At 48.0% G+C, this 12,753-nt stretch overlaps 1 protein-coding gene across 3 annotated transcripts in view; it reads right to left on the minus strand.

Moving 5' to 3' along the window:
* LOC113877699 (E3 ubiquitin-protein ligase RNF213-like) overlaps nucleotides 1-12,753 on the minus strand; it is a 122,222-nt gene that overhangs the window by 48,177 nt on the left and 61,292 nt on the right. For all 3 annotated transcript variants that reach the window (XM_027518079.1, XM_027518077.1, XM_027518078.1), the window contains 9 exons: nucleotides 11,675-12,264; nucleotides 11,182-11,344; nucleotides 9,330-9,547; nucleotides 8,332-8,472; nucleotides 8,058-8,225; nucleotides 6,343-7,498; nucleotides 5,466-5,659; nucleotides 4,867-5,022; nucleotides 638-4,243 (listed from right to left, as the gene is read on the minus strand). In XM_027518079.1, the coding sequence (XP_027373880.1) occupies nucleotides 638-4,243; nucleotides 4,867-5,022; nucleotides 5,466-5,659; nucleotides 6,343-7,498; nucleotides 8,058-8,225; nucleotides 8,332-8,472; nucleotides 9,330-9,547; nucleotides 11,182-11,344; nucleotides 11,675-12,264 (6,392 nt within the window). The remainder of the gene's footprint in view (nucleotides 1-637; nucleotides 4,244-4,866; nucleotides 5,023-5,465; nucleotides 5,660-6,342; nucleotides 7,499-8,057; nucleotides 8,226-8,331; nucleotides 8,473-9,329; nucleotides 9,548-11,181; nucleotides 11,345-11,674; nucleotides 12,265-12,753) is intronic.

The raw sequence follows: 12,753 nt of genomic DNA on the forward strand, positions 1-12,753 counted from the left end.
CATGAAGTCTCTCTGGCTATATCTCACTCCTATCTCTCAGAACTTAGGGCCTTGAGCTTTAGGCTTCATCAGTAATTAACTCCAGGTTTCCTGCAAAGACTGGGTGTTTTAAACCTTGACATCCTTGCTCAAGTAGGACCCTCTGCTTATAATATCTTCCAAACCATACTTTATAATCAGCTTGATGGTCACCACTTAAAGATGAGTTTGTGACCTCATCCTGATCTGTGTTGCTCCTCTTTGCCTCTGTGGATAACACTATCATAGGATATCAACAGTACCCATTCATGAGTGTCTTTCAACCTTACACTGTATGCTGACCAAGGACAAGCCCTGTGCTAACTCATCTTTATATCCGCAGAGTCCTTCGTGCAGTACTCGTATGTGGTATTTCCCTTGGTGAACTGAGCACTGTGCACAGCACTGCACAAAAATGGGCACTCAAAACTTGGTAACACTAAACATGTAAAAATATGTAGGTCTCCCTGCACTTACCACGGAGAGGAACCAAAAGTCTCAACACGTTCATTTATGGTTCCTATACACTGACTTGCAAAGAATCTTGAGTTCTTGAGGCTAGGAAGTCAAGGACCCAGAGGTGAAAGAGGAAAAGGGTAAAATACAGAAAGATAATCACCTCTGTGAAGATGGCATGGCGTTCTGAATCCATTGTGCAAAGGTGAGCCTGGAGGAAGTCTGCAAAGGAGTTATGGTGCTGCTTGTAATAGTATTCTTCCGACAGGGACTGTGCAGTGAACTGGCCCAGTGAGGAAGCATTCAGCCGAACCACAGCATCAGGGGTGGCACAGTCCAGCAGCACTGACTTGGCCTGCTCAGAGACTTTCTGGTAAAGCTCATCAGTCAAGGCCTCGTGCCCTAGCTGCTCTAGGACCTGGAGAACCACAGAGGCACACGTGTCTGAGTGGTACCCAATGAAGACGTCAGAAGGGCTGTATTTGGGTCTGGCTAGAAACTGCTCAGCTTTCACATCTATAAACTTCTCCACCCAGACCTTGAGCTCTTCCACGATATTCTTCTGCCATTCCTCCAAAACAGTGTTGATGTCCAGATAGTGCTTCTCCAGCCGGTTAATGAGGGGGATGGGAAAATGTTTGTAGACGACATCTTTCTCCTCAATGACTATCAAACGGAAGTCTGAGTGAACCCGACATTTGACCCGATGGGTCCCCAGACCAAGGTCCACGTACTTCTGACCGCCGAGGTAGACGTAGTATTGATTGAGTGCGTCGTAGAGGCTCTCATAGAGGTTCTGCAGGTTGAGCAGCACCACCATCTTGCCGGTTTCCATGCAGATCTTTACTCGGTTGATATTTCGGCAGATCTGGGTATACTCTTGATCTTTGGGAAAACTGGATCCAAAAATAATCTCTGGTTGATCTGTAATGAAGAACTTCTGCTGCAGGATCCTCAGGGCCACATAATTTCTGGTCAGCACAAGCAGGTAACGGGACTCAGAATCATCCAGCTCTCTGCCATGCATCTTCTGAAGATGGCCGTATATGTTCTGGTGGATCAGCTGCATGGTGCTGACTTCCTCTGTGTACTTTGCCTCGGGTAAATTGGCTGAAAAAATGTCCAGGGCATGAATGTCGTCTCTGCCACTGAAGTTTCGAAGGACAGCTTGTGCAATGTCTTGAGGGGAAGGCTCCTTATTGGAAGCTTTTGCTGCAGCAAAGACCATTTTGATGAGGCTGTAGTAGTCACGAAGCCCAAAGAATTCCTTGTCCTGCCTCCTACAAACTGTTTCGTAGGCTTTGGCAAAGGATGTGAAGTATCCTTGGATTCTTGCTTGGACGAGGCGGTCTGAAGCGCAAATTCCCCTGGCGCTCTCAATGAGCTCTCCTTTGTCGGGGCTGCCACGTGACACAAATATACCCCGGTTCATCTTGGCGGGATCCAGGGCCCAGTTGGAAATGCCTATGAAGCCAACTTTTTTGTGGGGGGCAGGATCGTCCTCAATGCATCCATCTTCCAGCAATGGGTGCAGCGCCTTCAGGGGCATTTTGGGTGAGTCTTCTGCTAGTCCAACCTCATCTAAAACCACCACGGACACATACTGCTCAAGGTCCTTCCCCTGCTGGAAACGGGCACACTGCTTGAAGGTGCCTATGATGCCCTGTGGGGTGGAATGTGGACTACACTGGAATGACACCAGATGGACCTCCTTCAAGTGCCGGAAGAGGTCCGAGCGTGCAGCCTGGCCTTGCATGGCATCTGCCACGATGGTCTTGGCAAGAGATTTGGAGCTGCCGGGCTTGCCCACCAGGAAGAGAGGAATCTTGAGCTCAATGCAGATAACCATCATGAAGACGTTCTCCTTCAAAGCCAAGTTCCTGGCGATCGTTTTCCTCAGAGATACACCATTCAGAAAAAGATCCTGGGTTCGCGTTATCTCATCTAAGATAACCCTGCTGTCATTATACGGTGCTGGAAAGAACTTGCAAATAGCTTTCCGATAAGATTCCTTCTTCTCTAAAGAAGCGTGGTAACATACCCCGATGGCCAGAACCAGGGACCAGAGGACAGGATCTCTCTCAAAGTCATTTTGGATGACCTCGGTCTCAGAGAGAAAGGAATCCAACTTAGACAAGAGCATCTCACTGTGGTCGTAAAACCATTTGAAAACTTTCACACAGCGTTCTACATCCCTGAGGCTGACAAAGCTGCATTCATTTTGTCTTTCCCTCATGAAACCCTGAGAGGCAGAAAGCACTTCCGTGATTACATGAGTCTCGCTCTGCACCACCTTGATGGACTTCACCAGTCTCTGGACAATCTGATGGATGTAGAGCTTTTCTGCAGAGTCATTCAATTGTCCAAAGTCCCACACCAGGGGGATCAGGCTGGGCGGCAGAGCATGGACACGGTACACCAGCTGCCTCAGGGGGATGGAGCCAAGCCTCTCGGCCGTCTCTTCTGCACTAACCCTGTACCCCAAGCCGGCTGACTCCAGACGGCAGATCATCTCCTGGGTGTGCTTCCGGTAAGGGTTGCAGGCTGCAATGATATGCAAGCCAGAATTCTTAGCCAGGGGCTGGCCACCCACTGTGTGGTCGCACAGGACCTCTTTGATGCAGCTTATGGCCTCTGTGGTGTTGGCTTCATCGAAGAACAAGATGGTGTCCAACTGATATTGGGCCTTATTGAAGCGGGCCAGCTCTTCAGCCTCCCTGACCTTGGAGTAGATCATGTCGGCAGTTGTTCCTCCATGGACCTTGACCAACTTCATGGTTTCAGCATCGGCACCCCCACGCCGCAGGTCACTAAGGAATTTAATGAGTCTGGTTTTCCCACAGCCGGTTTCTCCCATGATGATGACAGGGATGCCGCACCGGAAACGCATCTCAATGGCAAGGATCTTAAGCATATTATCCGTTGTAAGCTCATATGTTTCATCAGGGTCAGTAGCCCACTGGATGCCCAATGCCAGGCACAGTTTTTCAATTTTCTCATGTCTGGGCAGCTGGTCAAAGTCAATGTTGAAGGGCACCCTCTGAAGCAACAGTCCCTGGTACAGTTGCACTGTCATAACATCCTTCTTGATTACTTTCCCACTCAAGTGGTCTATGGCATCAACACCACCGTTCTGGTTGGATTGGAAATGGAAACCTATGAACGTCATGGATGTGTGGTCACTGTTGAAGAAAACGTATGGGTGGGGCTCCGACTCCCACCTCTTCCGGAGAGTGAAAGGGGCGAGGTCTTCTTCTTTGACCCCATCCATAGTGAATGTGTACTTCCCCGGACTTTGGTCAGATGTGTGAAGTGTAGGTGTGGCGAAATCTCGGGCCATGAAGATCATGAAGGTGACTACAAAGTTCTTGAAGCCCATCAATGTGTCTCCAACAAAGGTGGGATCACAGAAGAGAGAGGCCTCACAATCTCTGAGCTGGTAGTTCAGGAACCGAGCAAAGTTCTGAAGCTCTGACCAGGATGGGTTTATCACCCCGCAGTAAATCAGGAGGTGTTGGATGCATTCGCCAGGGCTGCCCTCAACAGAACCTTTTTGGTACTGGAATGTGTCTAGGTTTTTTTTCTGATGGAACCGTCTTAAATATTGGTAAGGTCTCTGGAATATTTCACTACAGAATTCTCTCTGATCCATTCCTGGCTCTTTGTAGCTCTGCTGAGGATCCAGCTCCATGTTGATCACTTCTTTGGGAGATCTGCAAGTCACCTTGGGGAAGACGTCTAGAAAACTGAACTGGGGGACAAGTGCATTCTGGAAAGGAGAGACACAAATGAAATGAGTTATGGCTGAATTTCCCAAAAAGCGCTTTTTGTTTTAATCCTCAACCTGGTCTAAACTGCATGGACCTTTATGAAAAATCACTTTTCATGAAGGGATTTCTGTAGATACCTCTTTGCATGAGGTGTTACCTTCTGCACATTCAGGCATGGTGTGAGCTGCACTGTAAGTAACAAAGCCCTTTTCTACTCAGCCTCTTGGAACTAAATCTCTCCATCAAGCACATACATGTGTGTTTGTGTGTGTGTATGAGCATAAAACTCCCTTCAATTAAGAAACCGATATAATGGAGGTCTCTTTCCCATGTTGGCTGTCATTAAGAAAGACGGTGCTTCTCCTAGCACATGAATTTCCTGCATTCCAGTCACCACTGGCATTTAATGCAGACACACAGCACTCACCCCAAAGAGAACAAATCTAAGGTCTATTAATAAATAAAAGAATCTTTGTATCCCATGCATTATTTAAAACTAAGCTTAAAGATTCTTCTTTACTGACACTGCACTCAGCTACTCTGCTAAGGCAAAAGTGGGGAATCATAAACATGAATAAAAGCCCCTGCTCCCACAGCAGCATGAGAGTGCCCTGATACACACCAGCTTCGAAGGCCGTCGTGGCAAAGTCGAATTCCCTTCTAGGATTTCAATGATATATAAGTGGCATGGGTTCCGAAGCCACATCTTCCCATTTATATCCATTAAGTACTGGAGAATGAGGAGTTTGAAAAGAAACACCCAAATACCAGTCCGCACCTGAGGATAGAATCATGTGGGTCTGTAAATACTTACATAAAAGACAGCAGTCCTCCCAACCCTAAGGACCTTCTTATTCTGCTCTATCTTACAATGATACTGAGTATCAATACATGTAGAAAGAAGAAATTCTTTATACTGGAGCTAGGGTACGGCAGGATGTGGAAGCTGTGTCTTTCCCTATCCAGCCACTCAGCTACAACCTGGGGGCAGCTTACTGGAGTGAAAGTGAAAATGTTAGTCGCTCAGTTGTGTCTGACTCTGCAACCTCATGGACTATAGCCTGTCAGGCTCCTCTGTCCATGGAATTCTCCAGACAAGAATACTGGAGTGGGTAGCCATTCCTTTCTCCAGGGGATGTTCCCGACCAGGGATTAAACCTGGGTCTCCTGGATTGCAGGCAGTTTCTTTACCGTCTGAACTATCAGGGAAGCTCGACTTACCGAAGAGGTCATGTCAAAGTGGAAAATTATGGGTCTCCTCTGATACGGGGCATCCAGGAAAGGCAGAAGGGACCTCAGGACTTCATTCTCATCCACCTGAGGGTCAATCAATCGAATAACTTTTAGAGGCACTTTTGCTCCATTAAACTGCATTCTCAGCTGGCCGTGCAACCTCTTCACAAAGAGAGACCTTCCTGTTGACGTGAACATATGAAAATTAGATGCCAGGGCTGCAGATCAAGAGTGAGAATGTCCAGAAAATCACTTCTCTTTGTACAAAATTCAAAACTGATGCAACCTAACATCAGCTTAAAGAATACTTTAAGCTGAGTATACTTGAGTCCTCAAATTTCCTTGCTGTTCCCTCACTCAACAGCCCTGCTGCTTCCTGGGGCTAAGGATGGAAGTCTGAGAATGAGGTCAGGACAGCAGAGCTCGCTTCATGGGGGAGGGGAGCGAGAGTCGCTGGACAGAAGGGAGTACCATTAAAGGGATGCAGTCAACAGAATGGAAATCATGATGGCGACTGAAGGTGGAGGCATCTGTTTCTTCTCAAGACAGAGGAAATATACCTGTATGTCCTGATCAGGACCCACATCAACCCCAAAGTATTCAATGGACTTAAAAAAGAGAGAAAGAGAAAAAACAGCAGAGAAGCCAGTTTAAAGGAGGAAGATGGCTCAGCCAAGCTGGGACCAGGTGAGAAAAGTATCCCATTCCAGTGCAGGCCCTGATTTATAATTTCAGGTGAGTCAATCCTCCAGGGACTTAGTTCCCTACCTGTAGAAGGGCTTATCTGAGCTCACCTCACTCCCCACTGGACAAAGAAGGGCCATCAGATGGTCCCTGGGACGGGGGACTCAGCAGCCATTATTACCTACACCCGCTCTCTCCGAGGCTACGATCCCAACACACATGCGGTCCTGGAACACGGAGGCGGCTGACGGGGTCTCTTCTGGGACTCGGAAGTGGTGAGCCAGGTAGGCCTGGATGTCCTTGAGGGGTGCCTGGGGGGTCACGAGGACCTTGTGCTGGCTGAAGGCCGAGGGGAGATAGCAGTGCTCCCGCTCACAGTCACAGACCATCACGAGCCGGTAGTGCTCCCGGTGGGGCTGTGTGCACAGCCTCCGGAAGAGCGCCTCTGCCCGGCAGGCCACCTCGTAGCTCAGCTGGTCCGCATACAGCAGGCTATAGACCCCCAGTCCCTGGGAGCCTGGGGTCAGGCAGCGACGCAGGAGCAATGCCACCTCCTCGAACGTGGTTTCTGGGGTGCAGATCAGCACTTCATCGTAGGTGGGCAGAGGTTGGTGTGGGGTCTGCATGTAGATGGCCAGGGCGGCTGGCAGCACCTCAGAGTGGCCACAGACGATGAGGTTGGGCTGGCCCTCCTGTAGGCCGTGGGAGAGCTCCCGCTGCACAGGGGGTCCAGCCATCCTCGCCAGGTGAGCCAGACAGTGGCCAAGGGCCTCCAGGTCCAGGCAGTGAGGCAGGAAGACACGCATGCATGTCATCGAGCATTTCATGATCACCCTCAGCTTGTCCACCAGTCTGGACTCAGAGAAGGGCAACAGTGGCAAGTCTTCCACCACTCTTCTCTCCTGGTGGGTGTTGGCCCTTCCACTGGGCCCCCTGCAGGCCTCCGAGACATCCCTTGGGGTGCAGTTGCCTTTGATGAAGGAGAGCATGGTGAGGGCAGCGTCGCTGGGCGTCTCCCTCCCGAGCTCCAAGCCCAGGTAAACCAGCTGCTCAGCAGTGTAGTAGTTGAGGTAAAAGTGCTCAGCTCGCTTCTCTGCCACGAATCTCTCCCAGCGGCCCAGGAAGTCCTCCAGCTGCCGGCAGAGGGCTTCCAGCAGCTGGACGACTGGCCCGCCCTCCACCAGTGGGCGCATGAGTCCCAGACAGAAGTCCAGCTGGATGGAGGCACCCTTTAGGGGGGTACAGTACACCTCGGCTGACCAGGCCCTGAACAGCATGTTTCCAGCAGAGTAAAGGTTTATGAAAGACTGGACAAGCCTCTGCACGTTGCAGAACACCTGCAGAGAGAGGACATGTAGTCTAGAACAATATAAACAAATGTATAATTCGAAGGACTGGGGTTCATGTCCTCCATGGTTCACTGTGGCATCTCAAGCATGAGATTGATCATGGAAGGTCTTCCTTTCTTATTTCCATAGTCTCTTTCTTAGGAAGCAATATGTTGTGAAGATAAAGGATATCATTTATAAAGTACAAATGAACTTTACAGATTAAAAACTCATAATCAAAAGGATAGACTGTTACATAAACCAATATGCCTTTACGATTGTGGTTACTGTGGATTTCGATGAACGATGTCCAACTACATCTTTAAGTATTTTGGGATGCTTGCTGATTTATGGAGAAGATGGACATCTCTTTGGGTCATGAATTTGAAATACATGCACTCTGCAAGACCCACTGGCTCTACTCTCCACAGTTTTAAGAGCAGAGTGATTCCCATGAATTAAAGACAAACTCAATCTCTTCTGACTTCCCAGGCACCTCAGCAGTGAGAGTGCTCAGCCCAAACAGATGGATTAGGACACTTGCTCCAACGTAGATACAAATCCTTACCTCGGAAAATACCTCTACGACTTCAGCATTGCTGTGTTCTTTCTTGCCAGACATCAGCATCAATTTGTTCAAAAGCTCTTTCAGCTCTTCTAAAGAGTAGTCTCGCTTCTCCTCGTGGCCTCCCTGGCCCTCGGGAAGGATTAAATGCAGAACTGTGTCTGGGGAAATCTGTGGAACAGGGCACAGTCAGAGGTCGATTTGGGGAGGCAGAAACCCCCCGACGACAGCAGCCCGTAAGAGCCTCCTGCAGCTGTGCCTGAGATGTGAGGCTCACCTTTTGGCCATCCGTGGGAGCCTTGATCACATAGATGCCTCTGCTGTTGATTGCTGTTGCCAGGGACAGGGACGAGAGCTCCACAGACCCATGACTCTCCTTCACTGTCTTCAGCCACTCGAGGTTCCGGGCAGAGTCACGCTGTCAGGACAGAAGGAGAGAAAATGGGCCGAAGCTTAGGCGTGATCTTCTTCCTGCCACTCTCTCCACCTCTGCCTTCCAGGGACAGACACCTCCTTCCCTTCTCTGGCCCAGTGTGCCATCACCCACAGAGGAGGCGTCCCTCATCTGCTGCCCACCACTGCCACGGGCTTTGGCTCTCCCTCCTGGGTCACAGGCTGTTGCTGCAATGGCTGTTCCTCTGTGTTCCCACCCAGTGCCCTGGATACGTGGACGGGGAGCGACAGGCATGAACTCAGCTCTCTGTGAGAAGCGGCCTTCAGCCAGGCCCCTAACCGGGGATAATGGTGGCTGCAACAAGCACATGAGCTCTGTGAGCTCCTGCCATTCCTCTTCCGCTCCTTCACCCCTAGTGGGGCCTCAGCCACCCTGTTAGGCAAGTTATGAACTATAGGCTTGCTTGAACCCTGGTGCAGCTGATTTATGTACATGGAAATGTTTACTTTTCTGATTAAAAATGAATCTGTACCAATTGTGGAAAGTACGGAAAAATACCAAAATGTATATATAGCATATTAACTAACAACTACCCCCATTCAGAGAAAACCACTGGTAACATTTTAGCACATTTCCTTTCTATCTTTTTTCCCATGTATTTCCACTGGAGAGATCACTCTTATTTACATGCAGTTTTATATCCAGTTTTCTAACAATAGGACAGAGAAAGCACTTCCATTTGGGAAGAAAAACTGTTTTTAAACATCCGTTTAAAAGGCTGCATTAAAAACCTGCCATGTGAGTGTGCAGTTGTGCCCCTAGTGTTTCTAAGTGACACTTCGTTAAACTTAACCTGCTCTGGAGCCAGAAATAAGACTCACCAGTTTCGTGGGCAGGTTGTGGTCATTATCCAGAGCCTTCCACAGATCTTTCAGGTGTTGCATGAACTCATCAAAACCCGCACTTGTGTCCAGCTCATAGAGCAGGGGCGCGTAACCCTGCACAGCATCGTGGAAGCAAGCTACCCGGTCCACGTCAATGTCATTCTCCCCCGCAGAGATGGAGGCCAGGTCTACGAACACCTTCAGCTCGGTGATGCCTGGGGCAGAATGGGTAGATGAATGTAGGGCTCCCTGCGATGATAGGAGCCTCAAATTTGGAACAGTGCTCCTTACTGATGCTATTCCTGGATAGTGAATTTTTTGGGTTTTCCCACTCTGCTTCAATAAGAACCTGGGGCACTTTTTCTTTTGCTATTTATGTTGTTGTTCAGCGGCTAAGTCGTATCCAACTCTTGCAATCCCATGGACTAGCCTGCCAGGCTCCTCTGTCCATGGGATTTCCCAGGCAAGAATACTGGAGTGTGTCACCATTTTCTTCTCCAGGAGATCTTCCTGACCCAGGGACTGAACCCGACTCTCCTGCTTGGCAGGCAGATTCTTTACCACTAAGCCACCAAGGAAGCCAACTCATTTATGTTGATACTACTGAACAAGACCTGACCTTACTGAACAACACCAATGTCTGGGCATTGCATAGGGTTTTTTTTTGTGTGTGTGTACTATTTCATGTAATCCATGTAATATTGCCATTTCATTATTAAAAGTAAGCTTAGCTGGTAAATAACATGTTGACAGTCATCTACAACCAACGGCTGCTTACTAATCAAATGAAGCAGTGAAGCTGGGATGAGATGAGCACGCAGCCCATCCCCTGTCCCTGGACAGCAGGGCCATCCACCTTCCTTCTTTCCTGCCTCCTTCTTCCCTCCATGCATTAATTCTGCCAAAATCACCCAAGCCACAGAGCTAAAAAGACTGCCAAGCCTGTGTGCAATGATAAGTAGATGTGATTACGTCCAGAAGACAAGACTGCCTTGGCTTCTAGTAAAAAAAAAAAAATTTCAAACAAAGGAAAAAGCTAAAGGGACATAATTTTTTAAAAATGATTGCCTGCTGTTCACAGCGTGCATCCAGAGTGAGAAGGAAAAAAAAGTAGCCAAGGAAATGGCTTTTACAACACCAAATGAGTGATACTATCCTGATATAAATTCTACCTACAAACCTAGGCACACCTTGCACTTTTACCTAATGAATACAGATGAAAACTTGCTAAGAGACTAGAATTATTCCAATCACTAAAATAGAGAATTATGGGAGGTGATGGAGGGCTAATTATAGTTACAATTATAATCATATTATAAAATATAAACGTATTAAAACAATGTGTCATGTACCCTAAATTTACGCAATGCTATAAGGAAAATAGTGAGGTGAAAGTTGCTCGATCGTGTCCAACTCTTTGGCACCCCATGGACTATACAGTCCATGGAATTCTCCAGGCCAGCATACTGGAGTGGGTAGTCTGTCCCTTCTCCAGGGGATCTTCCCAACACAGGGATCAAATCCTGGTCTCCCACATTGCAGGTGGATTTCCTACCAGCTGAGCCACAAGGGAAGCCCAAGAATACTGGAGTGGGTGGCCTATCCCTTCTCCAGCAGATATCCCCAACCCAGGAATTGAACCGGGGTCTCTGCAATCGCAGGCAGATTCTTTACCAATTGAGTTATGAGGGAAGCCCTTATTTGTAAAATACATTTTAATTTAAAAAGTTTGAATGTAAAAAATGCAGAATATGATCAAGGGAGTGACTGCCCAGAAGTTCAGGAAGACCACCCCATGAACCATCTAAATACTCTCCAGTCTTCTGGCCACCACAGTGACGGACTGTACCTCTGAGAGCCTCCTGGACCCAACTAATGAACTCCTTTCTCCGGGACAGCTCCTTCAGACACTGACACCGAGTCTCATCAATATCCTGCAGAAGCTTTTTGGCACGGACAATTTGCTGGTTGATACGGTCCAGTTTTTTGTGGCGAAAATTGTCCAAGACAGTCTAGAAAGTCATCAAAGAAAGCTGTCAAAGACAGTCTGTAAGACAAGGCAGTATGTGGGCTGAAACTGGCTCCTGGACCCCCAAGAAGAACTGTGCTGACCATCCCAATAGTCCCTCCCACCAAACTTCTAAAACTGACACTAGCAGTCACACTACTGGTAAACAAAGCTAAAAACAAAGCCCTTGGCATATTCAGGCATTGAATAAAATACAAATAACCCTGAAGGAAGCTGTGAAATCATCTTGCCCAGTTTTTCAAAGCCAGAGATCTGGGATCTCCCCACAGCCGCCCCACCCCCAACCCCAAGATGTCCCCAGTAAATAACTTACAAAGCTTAGTAAGGTGTGGAGAACACTGAAGTCACCAGTCAGGCCCAAATTCTCTTTGACCTCCAAGATGACCTTGGCTGAGTCGACAGCCTGATGCAGGTGATGGTATTCCTTGATCTGCTGGACTCGCTCCTTGATCCAGTCCTTCTGCTCTCTGGGATACACAGCCGACATGGTCTGGAGGTCTTCAGTTAGGTCGCTGTATTTATTCACAAAGTCCTTGAAGATGTCATCGATTTCCCCAAAGGTGACCTCCCCTGACTTCAGATCCTGATACAGTTTCGTAAACCTTTTGAAACAAGGACAATATAAACATTCATACACATCCTCAGGCTGAAATATCTCACTTTCCAAGTTCTCTTCTGGCTCACTCAGCTCCTGTGCAGCTTCTTCCCAGAAGATCTGGAAGATGTGACTGTCCTTTAGCAAATATGCATTTTTGGCCATTTCTTGGACTTCAGGGCTCAGGTTATAATGTGTTGTCCACTTCGAGTCAACGGGGGTGGCTGACAAAGTCACTGTCACAACTTGATTTAACTTTTTCCCACTGAGGTCTTCCGAATGTCTTTCAGCAATCTCTCCAAAATCCACTTTTGAAACCATAAGAGAACATCAAGTCAAACTCTGTTCACAATATCATTTTACTTTCCCAGTTTTCACTCCCCTTGCTGCTCTTAAGGAAATGCAAGTGAACACACTTGGTGCATTTGTTCTCAGTGAGCATCCCTAAATCTCCACCCTCGCCTTGCTCTTCAGTTTTCTTGACAAAGAAGGCTTTGCACCTTCTGGGTGAAGATGACCATTTGAAGTCTGCACATGTTTCCATTCCCTCCCCAAATCCTGCTGCAATGATAGAACTGAGATTGTTTTTCAAAAGCCATAAAGCAACAGGGCTGGGAAGTATAGCAAAGGAAACCACAGCAACAAAACTTTGGAACTTGAAAAGCAGATGTGCTGAGGGTAAATAATGTTTCAAGCCTGAGAACTTGGGGTCTTAGCCCATAGTGGGGAAACCTGAGATTCTGCCAGGCGTCTGTCATCACAGAATTTCCCACATGCACACATCCTGGCTGCATAGA

This window comes from Bos indicus x Bos taurus, chromosome 19, assembly GCF_003369695.1.
Source record: "Bos indicus x Bos taurus breed Angus x Brahman F1 hybrid chromosome 19, Bos_hybrid_MaternalHap_v2.0, whole genome shotgun sequence".
NCBI classification, from domain to species: domain Eukaryota; kingdom Metazoa; phylum Chordata; class Mammalia; order Artiodactyla; family Bovidae; genus Bos; species Bos indicus x Bos taurus.